The sequence below is a fragment of the Nyctereutes procyonoides genome, unplaced genomic scaffold (genome assembly GCF_905146905.1).
Source record: "Nyctereutes procyonoides isolate TBG_1078 unplaced genomic scaffold, NYPRO_anot_genome, whole genome shotgun sequence".
Lineage (NCBI taxonomy): Eukaryota > Metazoa > Chordata > Mammalia > Carnivora > Canidae > Nyctereutes > Nyctereutes procyonoides.
The window spans coordinates 898,647-924,056 of NW_026575111.1; the positions used below are offsets into that span (position 1 = coordinate 898,647).

Genomic DNA, 25,410 nt, shown 5'->3' on the forward strand with positions numbered 1-25,410 from the left:
ACCGCAGAACACGGGCGGAAGCAACGCTCGCTCCTGAGCCAAGCCGGCTCTGTCCAAACTCTGGGCAGCCTGCACCCCAGCCTGGCCCTGCAGACCCCTGCCAGGTGGGGGGCCTCCACCCCATCTCTCAGGACCTGCCTGAGAGCCCCTCCTACTGGGGAGCTCGGGGACGGAGCCCCCAGGCCACGGGGCAGGTGGAGCTGGGAGACGGCCCCAGAGCGGGGATGGGGTCTTCCTGGAAGAGGCAGGGCAGCCTGGCCCAGCACGGGTGGAAGCCGGGGCCCCGGCCCCCCTCACACCCCCAGCCCTTTGGCGCGAGGGCTGCAGAAGTCCCTGTGGGGGGACCCCAGAGGGGGCGGACTTCCCCTCCCCCAGCAGCCTCCCAGGCCCAGCCCTTGCCTGAAGTGGCCGCCTCCCTGACCTGAACCTCTCGGGGTATTAAGTCTGGGCTGTGCTCTGGGGGAACAGTGAGTGGGAGGAGGCTTGTGCACCCTGCAGGGTGTCCCCGGAGCAGGGGAGCAAGAGGTCGCCCCCGACAGGCCTCCCGGGTCGGCTGGCCCCTGCCCCTGCCCTGACGCTCACCCAGCTGCCCGGGGCCCGGAGGACCCACGCCCTCCTCCCAAAAGGCCCGGAGGGAGGCCGATGGGGCGGGCCATCGTCTCCCTAGCTTCGCAGGGCAGGTGGGGGCTCTCTGCACCCCCAAGGCAGGGCTGGCCGGCAGGAAGGGCCCCGGGGAGGCTGCATCCTTTGCATCTTGAGGTGGAGTGAGCGTCCATCCCCGGTGCCGCCAGCCCAGACAGCTCTGAGCAGGGAAAGAGCCGCTACTGAACAGCGGCCTCTGGAAGTGGCACAGCGAGTCTCGGGCGCGCGTCCCTCCCACGGTGGCGGCCCTGCAGGAAGCTTCGGCGGTGGCTGAGGGAGGGGCACGCCGGGGGATTGTTCTCTGGATTCCGCCCCTCCCTTACCTAGGAATTCCCCTTGCCGGCTCCCTCCGGCCGGGCCTTGGCCTGGTCACCGGCCCCTCTCCGTGCGGCCCCGGGGCTCTGTGAACACGCGGGCCGTGGTGCAGCCCAACCTGGCACGTTCCTGTCTGACTTCCCCTTGGGCTCAGCGTGGAGGCCGTGGAGACGCCCTGCGTAGCTGGGCTCTCACCGCACCAGCGGCCTCACCTGACCCCTCGGCCCCTCTGCCTCTGCCACTGTGTCTCCCTCACCGGGCTCCCCTGGGGCCAGGCTCCCTCAGCCCAGGGCCTTTGCACGGACCGTTCCCAGTGTCTCCCCCCGAGGACCTGGCCTGCCTTCGGGTCTTAGCAGCCCCCCACGCCCTTTGCCCTGCCTGCCTCACCCTTACAGTTTGTCATTCTAGCTCTGTTCACCCCTGGACCCAGGGCTCCCCAAGGGTTTACCACTTGGCTGAATGGTGGGCAGAGGCCCCCCCCCCCCGGCCTTCCTTGGACAGGGGGACAGGGACATGGACTGGGCCCCTGGAGCCGTGTGTGTGTGTGTCGGGGGGTGCCTCCTCATGAGTCTTGGGGCCTGAAGTATGTGGGTGCCTGCGGCTGGGCCAGGGCAGAGGGAAGGAGGCACCCCCACAGTGGCTCTGGTGTAACAGGAGGGCTCCATGCAGCTTGCATGCCCTTATTTGGTGGGGGTCGCTGTGCGTGGTGGGCCTGGCTTGTGTCCTGCCCCCTCATCCCAGCAGACGAGGGGCTCAGGTAGGGAGTGGGGGTGCTGGCGGCATCGCTAGGCCCACCCTGTCAGGGGCTTCCAGCCGCTCCGCACGCCTGGATCCTGGAGGGGCCGGCTGCTTAGTGGCAGCGGCCCCTACACCCCGTGTGGGGGTGTCATTCCCAGGACAGGGCCCCCGGGGCAGCTGGCTGCACACCCAGGTGACAGAGAGGGGGGTGTTTGCACTCTGGAGCCCCTTCAGCCAGGCTTGCCGCCCCAGTGCCTGGCCGCCTGCAAAGCTGCTTCTCCCAGGAAGCAATCCGTGCCCCCCTCACCCAGCGCACCAGGCCGGGGCTGCTCCCAGCGCTCAGCACCCAGAGCCCTGCCCCCTGCCTGGGGCGCTCGGGGCGCTCACGACAGCCTTGCGGGCAGCCAGGGCAGAGAAGACAGCCGGGTTAGGTGGCGGCGAGGGCGCCGGACCCCTGCGGACCTGGGGGCCGCCGCCGCCCAGGCGCCCGCCCGCCGCAGAGGGGACCCTGCAGGCCGGAGGGGAGCTGTGCTCGCAGACAAGGAGCCCTGGGACTTGACCCTGGGTGGGGGGGCGGCGAGGTTACCCGGCAGAGGGCAGCACGCGATGCCGGAGGGCGGGCCGCGGGGACCTGGTGACCAGGACAGCGGGAGGAGCCTGTGCGCAGCTCTCACCTCGTCCTGAGCGCGCGCCACCGCCTTTATTCCCGGGCCGTGCCCGCTGCCCGCTGCCCGCCCGAGCCCCGTCTCCAGCGGCCCCGCGCGCCCCGCCACGCCGCGGGGCATCAGTCGCCGGGCCGAGCCGGGGCGCGGGGCGGGGGGGCGGGGGGGCGGGGGGGCAGGGGCGCGGGGCGCGGGGGAGCAGCGCCCCCTGCGGCCGCGCGGAGGGGCGCCCCACGGGGGATCCCAGGCCGCGCGCGCGGGGCCGGGTCGGGGCCGCCCGCGGCTGGCTTCTCCCCCGGGGCGGCGGCGCCCCGATGGGAGGGGAGCTCGGCGGTGCCCTCAGGGGCGCCCTATCCCCGGCTCCCGGCTCCCGGCTCCCGGCTCCCGGCTCCCGGCGGGGCCCGGCCGAGGGGCCCCCGCACGCCCGCGCCGGCGGAGGCGGAGGCGCGACGTTGGCGCCGCCCGGGGCCCCGCGAGGCGCGCGCCGAGTGCGGGCGCGGGCAGCAGCGCCCTCCGCCGCCTTTAAAGCCGAGCGCCCCCGGCCCGGCCCCACCCCGCGGCGCGGCCCCGCCCCCTCATGCATATGCAGGTGCGCGGGTGACGAATGGGCGAGCGAGCTGTCAGTCTCGTCCCGAACTTGTTGGCTGCGGGCGCCGGGAGCGCGGGCGCGCAGAGCCGAGGCCGGGACCCGCCGCCGCCGCCGCCGCCGCCGCCGCCGCCGCCAGCCGGGAGCCGCCGCCAGCCGGGAGCCGCCGCCAGCCGGGAGCCGCCGCCAGCCGGGAGCCGCCGCCCGCCAGCCCGAGCTCCGCCGCCCCGCGCTCCCGCCGCCCGGGCCCGCGTCCAGGCCGCCGCCCGCATCGCCGCCCCGACCCCGCCCGCCGCCGCCGCCGCCGCCGCCGCCGCCGCCGCCGCCGCCTCTGCCGCCGCCGCCTCTGCCGCCCCTGCCGCCGGCGCTCGGAGGGCAGGCGGGCGGGCGCCGGGGGCCGGCGCGGGCCGGGGCGGCGGGCGCGGCGATGCGGGCGCGGGGCCGGGGCCGGGGCCGGGGGCGCCTGCCCCGGCGGCTGCTGCTGCTGCTGGCGCTGTGCGTGCAGGTGAGCGGGGGGCGCGGACGGGGCGCACGGGCCGCGGCGATGCCGGCGCCCCCCCCCCGACCCCGGCCCGGCCCGCGCCTCCACGCGCCCGCGTCTGCCTTATTTTTAGGCGGCGCGGCCCATGGGCTATTTCGAGCTGCAGCTGAGCGCGCTGCGGAACGCGAACGGGGAGCTGCTGAGCGGCGCCTGCTGCGACGGCGACGGCCGGACGACGCGCGCGGGGGGCTGCGGCCACGACGAGTGCGACACGTACGTGCGCGTGTGCCTCAAGGAGTACCAGGCCAAGGTGACGCCCACGGGGCCCTGCAGCTACGGCCACGGCGCCACGCCCGTGCTGGGCGGAAACTCCTTCTACCTGCCGCGCGCCGCCGCGGGGGACCGGGACGGGACCGGGACCGGGCGCGGGCGCGGGCGCGGGCCGGCGGCGCCCAGGAGCCCGGCCGCGTCGTCATCCCCTTCCAGTTCGCCTGGCCGGTACGTGCCCCTCCCGGCCCTCCCGCCGCCCCTCCGGCACCTGCACGCGGCGCGCACCCGGGCGGGGCGGGCGGCGGGGCGGGGCCGGCAGGGGGCGCCGCGCGGCGGGCGGCTGGGGCGCGTGCTCCGCGGGGCTCGGTCCGCGCCGGCCACGTGGGCGCGCGGGGGTCGCGGCGGGGCGGGGGCGGCGGCCGCGGCGTGTGCCTGCGCCTCCCCGCGCGTGTCTGCCGGGGGCCGGGCGGCGGGGGCGGGCGGCGGGGGGCGGGGGCGGGGGGCGAGGCGCGGCGCCCCGGCCCGGCCCGGGCAGGCCGCGGAGGCATGTGCGCCGCGCGTGCTGGGGCTGGTCCGGGGCAGGCCCTGGCGGAGCCGCCCCGGGCCCGCGGCCAGCCCTCGCCCGCCCTGCCGTTTCCTGGATGCCCGCGGGTGGAGGCGGGGGCCGCGTGTCGCGTCGGCGCACCCCCGGCCGCTGCCTCCGGACCCCCGCGCCCCGCGCCGCGCGCCCCTGCCGCTGTGACCCTCCATCCGCTGGGGGCTTCTGTTTTGCTTGTTCTTTCTTTGCGGGGGGCTGGGGGGCTGCGGGCGGGCGGGCGGGAACCCCCGGCTTGTGTGGCGCAGCCCTGTGCGCAGCCCGGGGAGGGGGCGAGCAGCCAAGGAGCCGGCAGGGCCTCCTCCTGATGCCCCAGGGGATGCACTTTCAGAAGCAGAGCCTGGCCCTCCCCGCCCCCACACCCAGGGGTGCAGGGCAGGCCTGGCTGGGCAGCAGTCAGAGAGGACCCCAGAGGGGCACCCCAGTGTGCAGGAACCGGCCAGAGCCGGCTGGCTGCCGGGGGGGCTTGGGTGTGCAGGAAGGGGCTGGAAGAGCCTGCCAGGCTGTGATTGACGGCCCGACCTTCTGACCGGGACTCCTGGCTGGACCGCGCGGTGGGAAGCCCCAGGAACGTGTCCACCTGGCACCGGGTCCTGGGAGCCCGGGAGCTGAAGCCCCCGCGCCCACTGCCGCCCCTCCTAGGTTACCCTGCGCGGCCTTGCCCCCCGCCCCTTCTTGCTCCTCTCTGAGCTCGGGCCTGCAGGGAGGAGCCCCGCGCTGCCCCTGCCTGCCTGGCCTCTGGGGTCTCCCTTGACCCCGGGGCCTGGAGGGGGGGCTGTGCCCCTGACGGAGAAGGCAGGGGCAGGCCTGGGAGGCCGCAGGCACTTACGATAAGCTCGGCCCGCGCCCCCGCAGCGGCGCAGCAGGCAGGTCTGAGCAGAGCCCGCAGCCTGTCATCTGCGCTTGGGCCTGCGCCAGCGCGGTTCCAAATCGCTACCTGAGGATGTGTTTTCTGCTCGAGTTGGCAGCATCGGGGTGGGGGCGGGGAGGCCTGGCAGGAATGTGGCGGGGCCGACGCGCGTCCCTCACGGCTCCGGGCCCCACGGGCCAGCCCGGGGAGGAGCGGGCCGGGCCAGGCCCTCGCCTTGCCGGGAGCCCCGACTCGGGGCGCCCTCTCTCGGGGCAGCTGACTCGGCTGCTGCGGGCTGCTCAGCGGCCTCAGGAGGGGCCCGGTCTCGGGCAGCCCGGGGCGCGGGGTAGCTGCGTGTCTGGGGGGCGGCGGTGGGTCCGCTCCACGCCCGCAGCGCATCCCGGCTGCCGGTGCGTAGCTGGTGTGTGATGCCAGCGCCCTGGTATTTCCGCTCCCCGCGGCCACGCTGCCTCGGTTTGCTGCAAGTCCGGCTCCGTCCCGTGAGCTGGGCTCGTTGGAAACTGCATTTGGGCTTCACTGGGGAGGGTGGGGGTGGGGGGCCAGCATGCACCCTCGGGCACCCTGGAGTAGGGGGTGCGAGGAGGGCCTCCGAAGTGGCTGGCGGCAGGAGGGTGGGCACCTGTGGGCGGTGTGGGAAGCGGCCCCTCCTGCGCCCTGCCCACGGCCCCCACACGTCCTCGTGTGGCCTCACGGGCCGTGCTGTGTGTGGCGTGGGGCTCCAGATTGGGCAGGCCCAGGGGGGACGTGGGAGGTTCGGGGTTGAGCTGCCAGGGGGCAGCCGGGTGTCTGCTGCTCCCCTCCTGGCCCACCTCGGGGATGCCCAGTGCCTCCCCCGGCCCCCCAGGAATTCAGTGATGCCTTGTTGGCCCAGGTGCCAGCAAGTAGCTGACAGGATGGAGACCGCGTCTGGTCCCCCGTGAAGGCGTGCATGCGTGTGTGTGCACGCTTGTGCTTCCTCCGGGTGTGGTAGGCAGCCACTGGAGGGTTTGGAGGGGCCGGCTGATGGAGGCGTGGTGGGCAGCCGGGGCCCGTCGTGAGAGGGGCCAGCAGGGGGCACGCCCCTTCCCACCCCCAGGACCCCAGGATACCACGTACAGGTGTCTTTTGTCGTGTGCATGCTGGGTTCTCGGAGGCGGCTGGGTGGGGCATGTGTGCACGCATTGGAGGGGTCCTGGCGCTGACGTGCGGCCCCCGGAGACCTTGTGCTGCAGCAGGTTCTGGGGCCCGGCTTCCCCGCCTGTGGAACGGGGCAGCAACGTGATCCCGTGAAGGGGGCCAGGCTGCAGGCTCAGGCTGGCTCCCTGGCCCACCTGGCCTCTTCTCCCCACTGATGCCCCGCCGGGGCCGTGGGGATGTGCTCAGGGGTGTGCGGGGGGCCTTTGGCCAGTCAGGGAGGACCCGGTGGGATGTGCACGCGGGACCTGACTGCTGTGGCCAGCTGCCGCGGGAGTTTCCATCCCGCCTGTGCTCCCGCCCCTCCCAAGGAGCCCAGGACTGCTCTGTGCCCCCCCAACCCTCCCCTGGAGCCCCCTGGCGCCCAGTGCATGCATCCTGGCCACGCCATCCCAGAGGGGCCGGTGCCTTGGATGACGCTGCCGCTCCGCACCTAGTCAGTCACCTGCTCCGCGTCTGGGGTCGTGTTTGAGGCTCGGGTGTGGGGACAGCAGGGCAGAGCTAGCTCTGCTCCCCAAGCGTAGACCTGGAGGCTTTGTCCTTGGGCTTTGAGAGTGCGGGTTGGGGAGCAGGTTGCAGTACGATGGGGGTGCTGAAGGGCGACGGGGGTGCTGGAGGGCGGGTGGCAGGGGCTTTGCGGGAGGGCCTCCCTCAGCTGTTCGTGGGAATTTAGATGGGGGAGGGGGCACACGGCCCGGTGAGGGGTTCTCAGGGGAGCCACGCTGGGTGGCCGGCATCTCCAGTCTCCAGGCCTGAGCTAGAGTCCTCATCCCAGACCCTGGCTGAGCCACATCCCCATGCCCAGGACGGCAGCTGAGCTGGGGTCCCCGTCCCCAGGACCCCAGGTGAGGAAGTCTGACTCGTCTCAGCAGCCTGTGGGCTTTGCTGCAGGGACGCACAAGAGCCCTGTGACAAAGCACGAGGAGACCCTGGGCTGAGGGTGGGCGGGGTGGGCGCACCAGGCAGGGCCCTGGCTGCTCTCCGGTGTGGAGTGCGGGTGTCTGGGTCCCTGTGGGGGGTGGACGAGGGATCCTTGCGTCCTGCCGAGCCTTGGGGGGAGGCGGCCCCCTCCCCCTCTCCTGGGGACAATGGCGGCAGAGGCCTGGCTTCTCTGAGGCTCAGGTTTCAGGAAATGTATCTGTGCTCAGAGCTCCTGGCGCCGGGAGCGCCCTGCTCCTCGGGGGGCTGGGTGCTGATGCGGGGCGCTGCGGGAAGAGAGCAGGGTGGGGCCGTGGACTTGGGCAGGGCGCCCCGGGGGCTGCGCTGGGCCTTCTGGGCCCTCGGGTGCCCCGGGTCCTGGGGGCTGGCCTTTGCGCATCTTTGGGCTGCTGCGCCGTCATGAGGGTCGGATGCAGGCTTCGGACCTGGTCTTGGGGGGCTGGGCTGGGGAGACGGTAGTCAGATGGTCAGGCTGGGGTCCTCCTACAGGGTGCGGGTGGTCAGGGCAGTCTTCCATGAAGAGGGGTGGCTGGGCCTCTCCGGGCCGGGCAGGCAGGTGGGGTTCTGACCTGGGCTCTTCTGACCCCTGCGGCCGCCCCAGCCACCGCCCCTCAGCTCTCATGGCCCCTGCCCCTGCCCCACGAGCCCTGCGGCCCAGGCCTCTTGCCTCTCCTGCTCTCTGGGGATTTGGGCTTGACAAAACCCCATCCTGACCCCAGGCACTCGAGTCAGGAAGCCCCCGGTTGAGAGGTCGCCATTTGCGTAGGGGAAACTGAGTCTCACAGCCGGTGCTGTGGGAGAAGAGGAGGCCGGGGCCCGGGCACTGGGGGAGGTGCCCCTGCCGGCTCAGGTTCTCTCTGGATGACTTCTGCTGTCTGCGTGCGGGGAGCCCAGCTGGCGGGCGCTGGGGCCCTTTTGGGTGGGCGGGCGGGTGCCCCTCCTGTGGGAGCAGGTAACTGGAGCCCCGGGCTCGGACGAAGGTGGCGGTAATCCTACCTGAGTGGCTGGCGTGGGGTTTCCCTGGAGCCCGGAGGAGCGTCCTGCTCACCTGGAGCCCAGGTGCTCGTGCCGCCGGCGGTGGTCGCAGGCCTAGCCTGTGCTCTCGTGCCCGGCCCCTGGGCCCCTGCTCCTGCCTGTGCCCACCCTCATGGCCCGCTCCGCACAGTGGCCGGAGCAGCTCCTGCAGCCCCGCCGGTCGGTCCCAGTCCTCCCTGGCCCCTCCAGCAGCCACTCCCGCTCAGCGTCAGTGCCAACGTCAGGAGAGGGGCCTGGGGCCGGGCGCAGTCTGACCCAGGTCCCTCCATCCTCACGGCCTCGCTCTCCCAGCCCCGTGGGCCTGCCGTGCGGTTCTTTCCGGGTTCTTTCTCAGTCTCCAGGTCTCCCTCCGTTCCGAGGCCTGCCCTGACCCCTCGATCCCCGCTGACTCATCCAGTAGTAGCAGAGCCACGCCTGGTGCATGCTGGGCGAATGAGTGGATGAAGTGGGGCCTAGGAAGGAGCGGGGCACTCCAGCTGTCACCAGGAGTGGGAGTGGCCGGGGAAGCCTGGCCTGAGGGTGGCATTCTAGGCCGAGGGAGGGAACTGTGTGTGCAAAGGCCCTGGGGCAGGGTGGGCAGGCTGAGGTGGAGGCGGAGCGGGGGCTGGGTCTCTGGCAAGAGATGGGAACCCCAAGAGGGCTCCGAGCCCTGGGAAAGACACAGAGCCCTGAGGGTCGTCGGGGCTCCTGCGGACGGGCGTGCGGAGGCCCCAGGGGCTGCGGGAAGCCGGCCTGGTAGTGGGCGTGAGGAGTGGGTTTGAGGGAGCCTTGAGGAGTAGGACTGGAGCCTGGTAGCAGCCGACATGGACAGGGAGTGTTCTAGAAGGGAGGAGCATGGCCCCTGGATTCCAGTCTGTGCTCCTGAGGGCGTGTGAGGTCCTGTGGGTTATCCTGGGGCGTCTGGAGGGCTGTGCTCGGGGCCAGGTCAGCGGCAGGGAAGGCCACACGCAGCCGCGGGAGGGTCAGTGCGTCCCGGGGCTGTCTCCCTGGAGGGATGGTTGCAGGCCTGGGGTGGGGACAGGGAGCGGGTCCCCAAGGGAGAGCTGCCAGAGGGTGGGAGTGGGGCCGGGGCCTGTCTGCGGCTGGCACGTACCCGGGGCAGGACCCAGAGGCCTGGTTTGGGCATCAGCGGGCGGGCGGCTGTGGGGCAGGGGGCGGCCCTGGGCTGTGGAGCGCAGGCCCCACTGTGGGCGGGAGGTGGGGGCGGGGGAGTCTGGGGGGTGCGGTGCCCCCGCGGGTGGAAGCCAGCCTGCCTGTGGGCCCCCGACTCGGGGCAGCCGGGGCTGGATGGACGGGCGGTCAGCACGTTCGTGGCTGGTCCGAAGGGGCCGAGCAGCGTGCGTGGGAGCCACGGAAGGGCCTGGCCAGGGCAGAGCTGGGCCTGCGCCTCCTGCCGGAGCTCGTGTCCGTGAATGACAAGGGCAGGGCCGCTCCGTGGCTCCGGTTACTCTCGTGGGGAAGGTGCGTCCTGAGGTTGCCTGGTGACATTACCCCGTCACGTTGTCCCGGGAGGGAGGGGGGAGTGGCAAGCAGGGCCGTCCCTGGGCCTCGGTTTCCCCCTCTGTGCAGCCGGGGCCCTCCCTGCCCTTGTGCTCCTAGGAGGAGGCAGGTCTGTGGGGCGAGTGCTGTGCAACTGGAGCTCGGCCTCTGTGGGGCCTCGCAGTGGCCGTGCGCCCAGCCCCCCGCCCCTGTGTGCCCCGGGTGGGGGTGCAGCGGGGGGTGCTGACAGGCCCTCGATCCCTGGGGTCTCTGCTTGCAGCAGGAGCTCACATTTTCCAAGTCCAGGGAGGTGGCCAGAGCTGCTCCCACAGGACGTCCTGCGGGGGGCGGGGCCTGGTCTGGGGGCTCGGCCTGGGGGGGGGGGTGTCCCAGCCCGCTGCTTTGCGGGGCCGTCCTGCCTCTGTCCGCTGCCTGCACTAGCCGTGGCCACTGGGCTGCCGTGCCACTAGTGCCCGGAGCCTCTGACCCGGAGGCACGGCCTCTCTCCTCTGGGTCACCTTGGGGTCTGTGGGGACATGCACAAGGCTGCCTGCAGAGCCCTTTCCACCCAGGGCAGGGCTGGGGGCCGGGGTGTGGGGGTGCGCCCCCCATACGGGCGGCTTCTGGTGCCTGACGACCGCTCCCGTGTCTGCAGCGCTCCTTCACCCTCATCGTGGAGGCCTGGGATTGGGACAACGACACCACCCCAGATGGTGAGTTTGCCGGGGGCTGGGCGGCGGGGCGGTCTGCTGCCTGCAGGGCCCCCCAGGACCCTGGGAGGCTGACCCTGACCCCCTGAGCCACAGCAATGTGCGGCCACATTCCTGGTCCTCTGCCTGCTGGGGACGAGGGCTCGCGTCCCGGGGCTGCCCCTGACCCAAGGATCTCGTGTGCTGTGGTCACGGGGCAGAGGGGCGTCTCCGTGGACAGACCAGGAGGGGCAGGTGGGCGTGCGTGGCGGGGAGGTGGCGGGTCGGCGAGGCCGAGGTCAGGTGGCGGGGGTTGCCCTGAGGACGCTGCCGCGCCTGGTGGACGGGAGGCCACGGGTGGGGGCACATGGCTGCTGGCTACACGTCGGGGGTCAGAGAGGGCCCGAGGGGCAGGCGGGGTATGGAGGGGTCGCCGTGGGGATGGCTTAGGGCTGAGTCCCGTGGGTCCGAGTCACGCGGAGACCCAGGCCCCACTGCCGCCGAGGCCAGGAGGGGCCAGGCTGGGGGCACGGGTCGGCGGGGACCAGGGGGATGGCACCTCGGTCAGATGGGCTGGGGAGGCGCCGGGGAGGGCCGGAGCGGCGTGGTCCCCAGGCTTGTGCTTGCTGCTGCAGGAGGGTGAGGTGCCCCGGATTCCTCAGCCTTTTCTCCGGGAAAATCCCGAATCCGTACGAAAGTGACAGGAAAGGTTTCACGCCCCGGTGTGCCCACGGTGGTCAGTCCCCTCGCCCCCGGTGGCTTCATGTGAAGCGCAGCCCAGCCGTTAGATCGCGGGTCCTCCCCCGTGTCAGGGGGCAAGAGGAGGCTGGTCAGAGGTGGGCGGTAGCCATGCACTTGCTGCGGGGTGCACCCCCGGCCCGACCCGTGTCCCCGCCGCCCTCCCTGGCCACGGCGGCCCTTCTCTGCAGGCCGGGCGCCCCGTCACCCCAGGGGCCCGGGCTGCCGCCCCCATGGGAAGGGCGGCCTCGGCCGGGCTGACTGTGCCGCCCCCCCAAGAGGAGCTGCTGATCGAGCGGGTGTCGCACACGGGCATGATCAACCCCGAGGACCGCTGGAAGAGCCTGCACTTCAGCGGCCACGTGGCGCACATGGAGCTGCAGATCCGCGTGCGCTGCGACGACAACTACTACAGCGCCACCTGCAACAAGTTCTGCCGGCCGCGCAACGACTTCTTCGGCCACTACACCTGCGACCAGTACGGCAACAAGGCCTGCATGGACGGCTGGATGGGCAAGGAGTGCAAAGAGGGTGAGCGGCCGGCGCGGGCCGGCGGGCGGGGGGTGTGTGCAGGCCGGGCCCGGGCACACCTCCTCCCCGGGGCTGCGGGGGAGCCGGGCGCAGCCTCACACGGAGCCCTGTGCCCTCTGTCCGCAGCCGTGTGCAAACAAGGATGTAACCTGCTGCACGGGAGATGCGCGGTGCCCGGGGAGTGCAAGTGAGTGCGCCCTGCCCTGCCCCTGCCCGTCCTGTGCGCCAGGGGCCTCGTGGCCGAGCAGGGTGGCAGGGACTCAGGCCCTGCTCGCGTGCCACCGTGCCACTGGGGGTTACATGGGGCGGACGCCAGTCCTCGAGCCTGGGCTGTGCCAGACGCACATAGCTCCTTCGGGGTAGCATGGCGAGGGGCCGCCCCACCTGACCTCGGGCCGGGAGCCACCCAGAGTCGGCTGCCCGGAGCACAGGAGGCACGGAGGGCCCCCAGGCTCATGCTCGTGGAGCGTGTGGGAGTGGGGCCTAGGAAAGAGGGGGTGCTGCAGGGGGTGAGGTGGGACGAAGCACCAGGCCAGCTGCTATGTGGGAGGAGCCACGTGGGGCAGGAAGGTGGTGGGCGATGACCAGCAGGAGATGGGGAGGTGGGCGAGTCCCGCAGGCATCCTGGCGTGGGTCTGAACGAGGGCTGGGAAGAAGAGCTGGGGAGCAGGGAGGACCCCGAGGCTTGCGGCCTGTGCCGCCAAACGGCAGAGCTGCCAGCGACTGAGGCCATGGCGTGACTGAGATTGGGGAGTCATGTCTCCTGTGTCCTGGGGGACGCCGCCAACGCAGAGGGATAGGTGTGGGGAGACCTGACCTGAGACACCCGTGGGGAGCCCGGGGCAGACAGGGAAGGGGTTTAAAGCTCCAGGGGGAGAGGAGAGGTCAGGGAGCCAACACACCGGCCGGGCCGGGGGTCGGGGCCCCAGGAGGGAGAGACCCCGGCCGTCTCCCGAGGCCGGGGAAGTGTTTGGAGACCTGGAGCGGGGTCTGGGCAGGGCGGGGGTGGGAGGGAGCCCAGGTGAGCTGTGCTGGAGCAGGGGGTGGTGGGAGGGGCAGGGTGTGGAGCGGGTGAGGCTTAGAGCAGGGCCGGCAAGGCGCGGAGGCACCCGGGGCTCCAGGGCGCACAGGGTGGCCCGGGAGCTGGGGGCCCAGGGGTGCTCTCCGGGAGCCCTCGGGGGCGGGGCACAGGCTGTGGGAAGGCCGGTAGGGGCGAGGGCCGCCCTGCGCCCGCCACGGGGCTCACTGACCCCAGGGCCTCACTCCCGGGGGTGGCTTGTGCACAGAGGAGAGGCCACTTGCCCAGAGTCCCCCAGGGTCGAGTTTGGGCGGGAGGGCAAGGTTGGGGAGCTGGCTGGCGCCGGAGACAGGAAGGGGGGGTGGCGGTCCCTCTGCTTGTCCTCTGGTGGCTTTGGCCCGGGAGGTGGCACAAAGAGTGGCGCCCCGGTCCCAGGGGCCGAGGTTGGAAGGGGGGTCCCCGGCCCTGTCACCGTGCTGCCGGGTTTCTGATCTTCAGACAAGTCAAGGGGGCCTTTGGACAAGTGGAGGAGCACAGGAGGGGAGAGGGTGGCCGGGGGTGGGGGGAGCCCGGCCTAGGGTGGGTTCACATCTTGGGGGCCAGGCAGCCCCAGGAGCCACATCCCGGGAGGCAGAGGTGGCCACCCTCCGGGCCCTGCTCTCTGATCCGTGTGATGGGGGGGCCTGGGGACCCTGGCAGACCGGTCTGTGGGCGTGAGCGCCATGGGGCAGGGTCTCAGCCCCATGCGCTCTGGCCGGCCCCCTAGGGCCATGCACGACCTTGGCGCTGTGCCCGCAGCCAGGGCGGGAGGAAGGTGGGAGAGGAGTGGACGCCCCCGCCCCCCAGCCCTCCCCTGCTGGCGTGGGCCATGGGGAGCCGTAGGTGCGCCCCCACCCACCGCTGTGGGCGAGGCCCAGCTGCCCGTGGTGGCTCTCGGTGGCTCAGGGCTCAGGTTTCGCTGCAGGACACCCCCACCACCCCCACCGGATGCTGCGGAGATGGCCGTGCCTTCCTGCCGCCTCCTCCCTGGGCTTCTGGAGCTGCAGGCCGGGGCGCTGGGGAGGTGGGGCCTGCGGAGGCGGCCCCACCCAGGGCTGGGAGCACATCCCGGGAACGCCGGGGTCCGGGCGCTGTGCTTGGCCTCGTGGCTTCCTGGTGGAGGCGTGTCACGGTCTCCTCGCGTCACCTGGAGGGAGGATTCCCGGTGGGGATGCGCAGCTCGTGTGTGCGTGGGCCCTGCTGGCACGCCTGGCGCTGGGCAGAGGAGCGCCGTGCTGCAGCCTGGGTTTCTCTGTGGCCCGCCTCGGAGCCTGTCACCTTGGCTGTGGGGCTCGGGGGCAGCCCAGGAAGGGCCACGGCTCCTCCCTTTACAAAAATAAACTTGCGTGGCAGGTGCCAGCCTGGAAGGGACAGTGCCTAGATGACAGTCCTAGATGACAGGCCCATTCCTCGGGACTTTCCAGTTCTAGAAAGGGGCCCCCGGGGGCCTGCCCAGGGCCTGGAGGGCAGCCTGCTGGTCCCGGGACGTCCACTGCGGGACGACGGGCCCTTTGTCCTGGGCCCTGGGGAGGCTGGCCACAGCGGGAATGGGGCCGCCCTCCGTGGCCCGGGTGCCCTTTCTGCCCCAGCCGCCTGCTTCTCCTGAAGGACCTCCAGAGAGACTCCTGGCCCACAGCTGGAGGCAGGGCCAGGCCTCGGGGTCGTGGCCTTGGCGCCAAGAGGCCTCTCTAGGCCGTTTGCCAGGGAGCGGGTGACTCTTCTGGGTCAGGAGCCGCCCTGCGTCTGGCCTGTCACAGCCCGTGGGCCTTGGTGTCTCGGTTTGCGGGGCGGGCCCCGGTAGGGCTCCTGCCGGGAGAGAGGTTGTCGTCCTGGGGTTCCAGGTGAGGTCGCCGGGGCTGGGCCCGGAGCCCTGTGCGGGTGCCCCGTCAGCCCGCGCAGCCCCGGGCGCTGCCCAGCCCAGGCGGCACCGGCGAGCTGGGGCTGGCACCCTCGTTCCCGGGGTCCCGGCAGGGCCTTCCTTTCTCGGCACTTGCTCTTGGGGCCCTGCTCAGGGGTGAGTCCCAAAATAGCTCAGGGAGGAGTGGCTGGGCAGCTGCAGCCGGCCATCCGAGGCCAGCGGCCGGGAAGTGCCCGTGAGGCTGCGGGCTGGCCGCAGGGCCCTAACCCCCGCCCGGCCCTGCTTCAAAGGGCGGAGGCCGCCAGCCCCGGGGGGGCCCACGTGACTGCGCCGCGGCCCGGCCACCCGAGCCACCCTCGGCAGCCCCGGCTCCCGAGTGCACCCTCCCCCAGCGGGCCTCCTGCCCCTCGGCCCCTGCAGGTGCAGCTACGGCTGGCAGGGACGCTTCTGCGACGAGTGCGTCCCGTACCCTGGCTGCGTGCACGGCAGCTGCGTGGACCCCTGGCAGTGTAACTGTGAGACCAACTGGGGCGGCCTGCTTTGCAACAAAGGTAGCCGGGGGCGGCGGGCGGCCCGAGGGATGCCCTCTGGGGACAGCGGGCATCTGAGCGCCCTCTTGTCCTCAGACCTGAACTACTGCGGCACCCACCACCCTTGCACCAACGGGGGCACGTGCATCAACGCCGAGCCTGACCAGTACCACTGCGTCTGCCCCGACGGCTACTCGGGCAAGAACTGTGAGCGGGGTACGTCGGCGGCCCGCGGCCGGCTGTGGGCTGGTGCCCCCGGGAGCCTGGCGGGGCCCCGTCCCTCCGGCCTCTGTGTGCAGCAAGCCGTGTACTCTGCCCTGACCCCTGCCCTGGGGCCCTGGGGGCTGAGGGAGGAGCGCTGCTGCAAAGGTGGGGGGCCCCCGCTGCCACGCCCCCCAACCCCCGCCCCCGCGTCTGGTTCCCAATGCAGCTGAGCACGCCTGTGCCTCCAACCCATGCGCCAACGGGGGCTCTTGTTATGAGGTGCCCTCCGGCTTTGAGTGCCACTGCCCGTCAGGCTGGAGCGGGTCCACATGTGCGCTTGGTGAGTGCTCACCCACACGTGGGGGGGCCTGGTGTCTGACGGGGTCTAGGAGTGGGGATGGGGCAGCGGGGTCCCCCAAATGTAGCTGTGGGCCTAGTAGCCGGGGGGAGTAACAGGCACATGGCCCTGCCTCCCCCACGGACCCCGCCTCCCCATATGGCGCCCGCCCGCCACGCCTCTCCCTCTGTGCCTCTGCAGACATCGATGAGTGTGCCTCCAACCCGTGCGCGGCCGGGGGCACCTGTGTGGACCAGGTGGATGGCTTCGAGTGCATCTGCCCCAAGCAGTGGGTGGGGACCACCTGCCAGCTGGGTAAGGGTCCCGAGGGGCACTCGTGTGCATGGACTGTGCTCTGTGCATGTGGTGGCTGCTGCTGGTGCTGCTGGTGCTGCGGGTGCCAGGCGTGGGGGCAGGTGGGGCTGAGCCCCGTCGCCCCCCCTTGTCTACTTCACAGACGCCAATGAATGTGAAGGGAAGCCGTGCGTTAATGCTTTTTCTTGCAAAAACCTGATTGGTGGCTATTACTGTCACTGCATCCCGGGCTGGAAGGGCGTCAACTGCCATATCAGTCAGTACGGGGGGGTGGGGGGGTGGCAGGTGGGTGGGGCTGGGAGCTTAAGGACCCGGCCTTGACCCTGCCCCTTGTCCCCAGATGTAAACGACTGTCATGGGCAGTGTCAGCATGGTGGCACCTGCAAGGTAAGAGCAGTCACCCTGCCCCTGCACACACGTGAGAGGGCCCTGGGGACAGGAGCTGCCCCGGGAGGGGGGGATGGTGGCCCCTCCAGGCTCACACCACCCCTTCTTTCCTCCCCCTGCCCCAGGAGCTGATGACCGGCTACCAGTGTGTGTGCCCGTGGGGCTTCGGTGGCCGACACTGTGAGCTGCAGCTGCGGTCGTGTGCCAGCAACCCCTGCCATGGTGGCCTCTGCGAGGACCTGGTGGATGGCTTCCACTGCCACTGCCCCGAGGGCACCTCCGGGCCACTGTGTGAGGTGAGGCTCGGGAACTGCCCCGGGAACCGCAGGGGCACACCATTGTCCCCAGGCCGCCCAAGTGAGCGGGACAGGCTGCCGTTGGGGTTGGCCCTACTCCCCCGGGCTCAGTTCTGGAGGGAGACCTGGCCTCAGAGCCCTGGGTGGGAGGGGCAGAGGGAGCGTCATAAGGTTGCTACTTGTCACGACAGGTGCCTCCTAATGGGCCAGGAGCCTGGGCAGGTCAGCTGGCTGCCCAGGTGCCCCGTCTGCCTCCCCCTGGGATCGGTATGGTCCTAATGGGGTGGAGCACGTGAGCGGCATGAAAGGGGCCCAGGGTGGGATGGGGTGCCCGAAGGTGTGGGGAGCCACACTGTCACGTGGTGTCCGAGTAGGGGTAGGTGATGTTCCCTGGAGCCTCACGACCCCACCCCCACCTTCCTCTGGCCTGCCCCGGCCTTTTGGGGGTACAGAGGCACCAGGGACAGGGCTCCTGACCAGCAGGCTTCCTGGGCCCTTGGTAGTCGTCCTGCCTGGGGCTGTGAGCTGAGTGCTGACACTTTTGGGAAAGCCCCAGAGACTGGGCTCAGGGTGGCTGTGGGCGGCTGGGAAGGGGGTCAGGAGCTGGCCTTCCTGCCAGCAGGAGGGGCAAAGGCCGGATGCTGCCTGGTGAGGCAGAGGAAGCGGCCGCCAGGGAGCCGAGAGTGGCGGGAGGGGCCTGGTGGCCTGCAGGTGTTTCCGTCCAGCTGATGGGCCTGGCCGGTCTCCGATGGGCGTTCCTGCAGACGGCCGCCGAGGCCCGGGTGTGCAGGCCCAGCGGGACCTGGGCCTCTGGGACTCCTTGTGGGGACACAGGGTGTGGCTGTCTCCCAGTCCCGCTGCGGGGGCTCGGGGCTCACAGATGCTCCGCGCCCCGCAGGTAGACCTGGACTTATGCGATCCCAGCCCCTGCCAGAACGGCGCCCGCTGCTACAACCTGCAGGGCGATTATTACTGCGCGTGCCCCGACGACATGGGCGGCAAGAACTGCTCTGTGCCCAGGGACCCGTGCCCGGGCGGGGCCTGCCGAGGTGGGCGGGGCCTGCCGAGGTGGGCGGGGCCTGACGAGGTGGGCGGGGCCTGCCGAGAGGGGGCGGGGCTTGCTGCGAGGGGGCGGGGGTCTGCCCAACGGTGGGCCGCGGTCGGGCCTGCCTAGGTGGGGCGGGGCTTTGCCGAGAGGGGCGGGGCCTGTCGAGGGGCGGGGCCTGCCGCTTCGGGGGTGGGGCTGCTGACCGCGCCCTGTCTGCTGCAGTGATTGATGGCTGCGGGTTCGAGGCGGGGACCAGAACCGCGGGCTCGGGCTCGGGCTCGGGCTCGGGCTCGGGCACGGCCCCCCTGGGCGTGTGTGGCCCCCACGGACACTGCGTCAGTCTGCCCGGGGGGAACTTCTCCTGCGTGTGTGATAGCGGCTTCACGGGCATCTACTGCCATGAGAGTGAGCAGCTGCGGGTCGTGCGGAGGGTGGGGGGGCTGCCCGGGACCTCGTGACCCCAACGACCCCCGCGACCCCTCTCACTGCCGCCTCCCGCAGACATCAACGACTGTCTGGGGCAGCCCTGCCACAACGGGGGCACGTGCATCGACGAGGTGGACGCCTTCCGCTGCTACTGCCCCAGCGGCTGGGAGGGCGAGCTCTGCGACACCAGTGAGTGGGCCTGTGCTGCCCCTTCGGTCCCAGCGCCCAGCGGGTCCCCAGCTCCGGGGGTTGGTGCTCAGAGGGACCTGGGCGGGGGGTGGGGGATGCTCCACAGGTGTCTCTGCCCCGGCCCCCTGTCCCCCACCCCCAGCTCCCCCCTGAGCGCCGGCGACCCCCGCTGACCGGCGTCCTCGCCCCCAGATCTCAACGACTGCCTTCCCGATCCCTGCCACAGCCGCGGCCGCTGCTACGACCTGGTCAATGACTTCTACTGTGCGTGTGACGACGGCTGGAAGGGCAAGACCTGCCACTCGCGTGAGTGCCCCCCGGGCCCCTGCCGTGCCGGGGCCACCCGCCGCCGTGGGCGTGCGCACTGAGCGGCCGTGTGCCCACAGGCGAGTTCCAGTGCGACGCCTATACCTGCAGCAACGGCGGTACGTGCTATGACAGTGGGGACACCTTCCGCTGTGCCTGCCCCCCGGGATGGAAGGGCAGTACCTGCAACATCGGTGAGTGACTCCGGGGGGCGGGGTGGGGTGGTGGGGCAGACACACCCCGCGCCCTCGCCGGCCCACCGCCTGCCCCCGCTCCTGCCCCCCCTGCCCCGGTACCCTGCGCAGCCGGCCCAGGGCAGACGACAGGACCTCTCCTCCCCTGCCCCCTCCACAGCTAAGAACAGCAGCTGCCTGCCCAACCCCTGCGTGAATGGGGGTACGTGTGTGGGCAGCGGGGACTCGTTCTCCTGCATCTGCCGAGACGGTTGGGAAGGCCGCACCTGCACACACAGTGAGCTTGTGGGTGGGGAGCGCGGGGGTGCTGTGGGCTGGAGAGGGGGCTGTCGGGAGTGGGCGGAGGCCTTGCACCTGTCCACCAAAGCCCAGTTGTACCCCAGTGACTTGCCATGTCACTTTTGCACCCCCCCGGCCGGCTCCAGTCCCCAGCCCCCTAGCCTTCCCTCCACTCCCGGTGCGTCCCTATTGGTGTGCCAGGCGCTCACTCTGCAGCCAGGCACTATCCACGGCTTCTCCGAGATGGGCCTCCTGGAGCTAAGTCCCCCCAGCCCCACCATCCTCAGCCTCCCAGCCTGGTCTCCGTGGGCTGGCATAGCCGCTGCCCCCCAGGCCCGGCACACGGGGTGCTGGGCGGGTGGATGCGGTGCCGATCTTCCTCTCTTTCCTCAAACGCAGATACCAACGACTGCAACCCCCTGCCTTGGTGAGTGGCAGCCCTGGAGGCTGGCTGACCCAGGGGAGCTCGGCCTGCGGGGGGGGCCTCCCTGAGACCTGCTCTCTGCCCTGCAGCTACAACGGTGGCGTCTGCGTCGACGGCATCAACTGGTTCCGCTGCGAGTGTGCTCCTGGCTTCGCGGGTCCCGACTGCCGCATCAGTGAGGGGCCTGGGGTACCTGGGCGGGGAGGGGGTGTGCAGTGGGGCCCAGCCCTGGGGGCTCCTCCCAGCCCGGCCCGGGTGTGCAGCCTTGCCGGCAGTTCTCTGTGCTCATCCCGCACCCCAGCAGCTGGGGTCTGCCCTGTGAGGGCGGGGCTCCCTGGAGGCTCCTGCCCATCCGGTGCAGAGGCTCATGGGGGAGGACGGGGCAGGTGCTCATCGATGCCCCCCACCACTGGCAGAGCGGGTACTGGTCCAGCTCAGAGGACCACAGGGCACACTGAGGCCCTGGCTGGGGGGCTCCAGCAGTTCGCTCAGGGTCTCCTCTCCTGGCCCAAGCTTGGGCGTCCCCCTGGGTGCTGTGTGTGGGCATCGGCCCCCTTGCTGCCTCCTGAGCCGGGCCGCTTTGTCTGCAGACATCGACGAGTGCCAGTCCTCACCATGTGCCTACGGGGCCACGTGTGTGGATGAGATCAACGGTTATCACTGCAGCTGCCCTCCGGGCCGGGCCGGCCCCCGGTGCCAGGAAGGTAGGTGGGGGGCGTCGTGCCCAGCCGGGGCCGGGCCGGTGTGGGGGTGTGGGGAGGACCTGGTCTCCAGGGCTGGCCTGCTGATGACCCCCACTCTTTCTCCCCACAGTGATTTTTTTTGGGAGGCCCTGCTGGTCGCAGGGGTTGCCCTTCGCACACGGGAGCTCCTGGGTGGAGGATTGTAACAGCTGCCACTGCATGGATGGCCACCGGGACTGCAGCAAGGTACGGGGCCGCCTGAGAGCCTCCACGCTCAGCCCCTTGTCCTGGTGCCCCTGGTCGGGGGTGCCGAGACTTCATCACCCTGATGTTTGGCCTGTGAGGCCAGGGGGCTCCAGCTGCCACGTCCACTGCCTCTGCTGGGCCTCCTGGGGCTGGAGCAGGCCCTTCCTCTGCCCTAGGCAGGGAAATAGCCTGCTGAGGCTCCCCAGGCCGCCCCCAGGGGCCCTGCCCGGCCTTGTTCTTCAGCTACTCTTGCTCTGGCAGGGGTCCTTTCGGGATCTGAGTCTGTCCCGGGAGGCCACAGTGGGCCTGGACACCTGTGTCTTGCTGACCGTGACCGTGTCTTTCTCTCTTGCATGATGCCTGTGTCCCTTTGTCCTGAACGCGTGCCTGACCCAGGTGTGGTGTGGCCACAAGCCTTGCCTGCTGGCCGGCCGGCCCGACTCCCTGAGTACCCCGTGCCCACCGGGGCAGTGGTGCCAAGAGAAGGCCCCAGACCAGTGCCTGCAGCCGCCCTGTGCGGCCTGGGGGGAGTGCGGCGCCGAGGAGCCCTTACTGCCGGAAACCCTGTGCTTGCCGCGCTCCAGCCACCTGGACAACAACTGTGCCCGCTTCACGTTGCATCTTGACCGTGACCAGGTGCCACAGGTACGTAGTGCCCGTGGTCCTGAGACATGGGCACGCTGAGCGTCTGGGGAGCCCTGACACCTCCGTCCTTCCTGGGCACGGTCACTCAGATGGTCCGCGGCACCGCTCAGGGAGCCTGGCCTCGTGGGGTCAGCTGAGCGGAGGGAGGGTGGAGCTCAGTGAGCACTCGGTGGGGGTGCTCAGGGCTGGGGGGGCTTCCCTCTGGGCTGCAGGTGGGGCTACTTGTGGCAGGAATGCGAGGCCAGGGCAGTGAGGGCTGGCACCTGCAGGCCCCGCCCACCCTGACGGGGGTCTGCCTCTTGGGGGGTGCAAGAGTGGGCCGGAAGTCCGCTCCCTCCTGGACCCCCTGCATCCTTGCCCTGCTCCTCGCGCGGCTGTGAGGCGTCTCCTGCCACACGCCCGTGGGGCCAGCTGGAGGACAGGCAGCCTCGGGGCATGGCCTCCGGGGTCCCACTCATGTGCTGCTGGTCCCTGCCCAGGGCACCACCGTGGGCGCCATCTGCTCCGGGATCCGCGTCCTGCCGGTCACAAGGGCGGTGGCCCGGGACCGCCTGCTTTTGCTGCTCTGCGAGCGGCCGTCGTCAGGGGCCAGTGCAGTAGAGGTGGCCGTGGTGAGTCACTCTTGCCCACTTCCCCTTGTCCTACTCTGTCCCAGTTTGCAGGAGGTGCCAGGGACAGAGGCGCCCGGCCAGGCTTGTCCCCAGGTGCCTGGGGGGACAGGGTGACCCACAGACCCAGGACCTGGTCTTACACAGTTGTACGTTGGGGGACAGGGGCCGGTGGGGCCAGGCTGGACACGCGTGCAGCTCAGCAGGCCCAGCACGTACGGAGGCCGGCAGGGGGAGGAGGGCAGAGGTGGAGGCCCGAGGGGGCGAGGGACATCTGAGGCTGGGCAGGGGGGCCAGGAGGCTGCTCCGGGGGGCGGACATGGTGATCGGCAGTTGGTGGGGTCTGCTTCTCGAGGCTCGGGAGCAAGGGTGTAGGGTCGGGTCACCTCTCTCACGAGCTGAAATGAAGGAAGGGTCTGGAGCAACTCGGTGGAGGCCAGAGGAAGCTTATGTGCGGGTGAGAGGTGGTGCCCACGGGCGTGCAGGGGGAGCGTGGGTGCAGGTGCCAGCAGGGGGAGGTCCCAGGAGGCCAGGCTCGCTCCAGAAGCAGGTCACGTGAGCGGCCGCGGGGGGTATCGGGCACAGGGATCTCAGAGGCAGTGTTGCTGGAGTGGCGGCTGGGACATCGGGCTGGCTCCCATCCCTTCTCAGCCTGGTGTCTGAGGCCCTGGAGGCCAGGGCTCTGGGCAGGGGTCCCTGGAGCTGTGGGAGGCCCCCGGTAGCAGCAGTGGGGGCCCAGAGGCACATGGGGAGGGAAGGCCGGCGTCCAGGGCCCAGGGTGGACCGCGATAGGGTGTAGCAGCGGGGTTCCTCCTGGACAGGGACGAGGGAGGCTGTGTGGCCCAGGGTTGGGGCCGTCTGGAACCCTGGCTCCGAGCCGTGGGGCTGAGTCAGAGAGGCGGGTCGGTGCCTGGCCAGGTGGGGTTATAGGTGGTGATGCCCATTCCTCACCTGGTCCCCCTGCTCCGCTGGTGCTGTGTCCCCCGACTTCTGGGCAGGAAGGCTGCCCCCAGCTCAGGCCACCCTGGGACGTGTGGTCCAGGCCTGGCCTGTAGCCGAGCAGGTGTCCTCAGGGCCTTGCTCTGGGCCCCGGGCGGGCATCAGGTGTAAATGGAGCCACGAGTGTCGCGAGGCTGTGCCCCAGGGAAGTGCGGGCAGAGAGAAGGGAGGAAAGGCGGGGTGCCGGCCGCTGGCCGTGTCGGGGTGGCAGGGGCCACTGAGGCGGAGGAGGCCCTGGGGCGGTGATGCGTTTGCAGGGCCCGAGGCCTGGGGCGCGGCCAGCGGGGGCCACGTCTACCTGGGAAGGACGCGTGCTCGTTCCGGGGGCGGGGGGCAGGGGGCAGGGTGGGCCAGACCGGACCGGGCACCCCGGAGCCACAGCCGTGCGGTGGGACGTGCCTCCGCAGGCCTCTCCTCCACCGAGTCTCCCCGCACAGGCCCTGGGGGCCCCAGCGTCCCCCTGGGCAGCTGGCCCGGAGTCCCGGTGTCCCCTGGGTCTGGGCGCAGGGCGGGCGGGCCGTGGCGGCCTCCCAGCGCCGTCCTCTGCCTCAGTCCTTCAGCCCCGCCAGGGACCTGCCCGACAGCAGCCTGATCCAGAGCACGGCCCACGCCATCGTGTCCGCCATCACCCAGCGGGTCAACAGCTCGGTGCTGCTGGCTGTCACTGAGGTCAAACTGGAGACGGTCGTCATGGGCGGCTCTTCCGTGGGTGAGCAGGGGCCCGGGGCCTAGGGGGAGCCATCCAGGCTCATGTGGGCGGATGGGGGTGGGGGGCACGTCCCCGGGCCGCCCCCCGCGGGCTCCCTCCGCAGGGACGGGGCATCCCAGGCCTGGGCCTGCGCCCGGCCCCCGCGCCCGGCCAGCCCCGTCGTGCCCCCCCAGGTCTGCTGGTGCCGGTGCTGTGCGGCGTGTTCAGCATGCTGTGTCTGGTGTGCGTGGCCATCTGCGTGTGGTGGACCCGCAAACGCAGGAAAGAGCGGGAGAGGAGCCGGCTGCCGCGGGAGGAGAGTGCCAACAACCAGTGGGCCCCTCTCAACCCCATCCGCAACCCCATCGAGCGGCTGGGGGGCGGCGGCCTGGGGGGCGGCCACAAGGATGTGCTGTACCCGTGCAAGAACTTCACGCCGCCGCCGCGCAGGGTGGGCGAGGCGCTGCCTGGGCCCGCGGGCCGCGGCCAAGGCGGGGAGGAGGAGGAGGAGGAGGAGCCGGGCCGTGGGGAGGGCGGCTGCCTGGAGGCCGAGAAGTTCCTCTCGCACAAATTCACCAAAGACCCCAGCGGCTCACCCGGGAGGCCGCCCTGCTGGGCCTCAGGCCCCAAGGTGGACAACCGCGCCGTCAGGAGCGTCAATGACTCACGCCACGCCGGCAAGGAGTAGGGCAGGGGCCAGCAGTTGGGCCGGGACCCAGGACCCTTCACCGGGCACCGCACCACCCGCCAGACCGTAGGAGGCCGAGGCCGTGTGCATAGTTTCTTTATTTTGTGTAAAAAAAAAAAAAAAAAAAACCCCACCGAAAACCAAAAACAAAGGTTTATTTTCTACGTTTCTTTAACCTTGCATAAATTATTCGACGACCGTCAGGCAGAAAACAATGGAGTATTCTCGGATAGTTGCTATTTTTGTAATGTTTCTGTGTGTCGCACTGGCTGTGTGGCAGGAGGGAGCGAAGGATGTCCGTGTCCTCACCAGGTTGTTTGTTTGTTACCAGAGGTGGTGCACTGTTTACAGAATCTTCCTTATTATTCCTCATTTGGTGTTCAGTGGCTCCAGGCCAAAGAGCCAGCGGGACCCGGGGCTGCCGGCGTGGCCCACGGCGTCGGCGCGGCCCGAGGCTGTGGGTGGCACCTGTGGTGGTCAGTGGGGCTCGAGGTCCTCGCAGGGGCCGTGGGCGGACCCCGGGCCGGCTCCCGCCCGGAGCCCCCGCCGCAGAGATCTCTCAACTGTGTTTCCGGAAGTGCCCTTCCCGACTGCTCTGTTCCCCCCGACGGCCGGCCGGGGGCAGGATCGGAGCTCGCGACAAGTGCCTTCACGCAGACCCTCCCCTCGCGGCTGTCAGCGTTTGCCGTGGGCTCCGGGCCGCTGCCCACCTGCCGGCCCCGGCCCCTCCTCGTGAAAGTGCGTTTTTTGTAAATATGTACATATTAAATGAATCACTCTGTATATTTGATTTAATAACTTAAACCTTCTGGCCTGCCTTGTTCTTTCCGGTGCTGGTCCTTGCTTCCCTCAGGCGGGCGGGCCGTGTGGCCGTCGTGGCCACGGGTAGGGAGGTGGCCAGTGTGCCCCGCGGCCCCCCGGGGGTCGGGCCGCCAACGCGTTGCTGTCCTGTGGGGTTGACTCAGGCTCCGCGACCTTTCCGGGACGTGGGGGGAGGAGGTGCTCTGCATTCCCTACTAAAAATTGCTAAAACAAAAAAACCCAACTTCATGAAACAGCTTAAAGTTGCTTATTAGTTAAGAGCCATCAAGGGTTTAAGAAATGACCCAGTTGGGGCCCCCGGGTGGCTCCGTCGGCGAAGCGTCTGCCTGCAGCTCAGGCCATGATCCTGGGTCCTGGGATCGACCCCACGTTGGGCTCCCTCTCAGCGGGGAGTCTGTTTCTCCCTCTCCCTGTGCCCCTGCTGTCTCTCTCTCTCT

General features: G+C 70.9%; 1 protein-coding gene across 1 annotated transcript; it reads left to right on the plus strand.

Moving 5' to 3' along the window:
• The first annotated feature begins 3,369 nt into the window (after positions 1-3,369).
• Positions 3,370-24,955, plus strand: LOC129514872 (protein jagged-2-like). Its single transcript, XM_055333562.1, is given in 27 exon segments — positions 3,370-3,448; positions 3,558-3,827; positions 3,830-3,922; positions 10,442-10,499; positions 11,493-11,744; positions 11,871-11,931; positions 15,080-15,210; positions 15,286-15,405; positions 15,620-15,733; positions 15,932-16,045; positions 16,188-16,301; positions 16,386-16,432; positions 16,558-16,728; positions 17,627-17,777; positions 17,999-18,181; positions 18,278-18,391; positions 18,584-18,697; positions 18,778-18,891; positions 19,052-19,168; positions 19,570-19,597; positions 19,684-19,769; positions 20,185-20,298; positions 20,408-20,523; positions 20,920-21,168; positions 21,648-21,779; positions 23,328-23,484; positions 23,658-24,955. Coding segments are annotated over 27 exon segments (3,792 nt in total). The 5' UTR covers position 3,370; the 3' UTR covers positions 24,152-24,955.
• Positions 24,956-25,410: the final 455 nt, after the last annotated feature.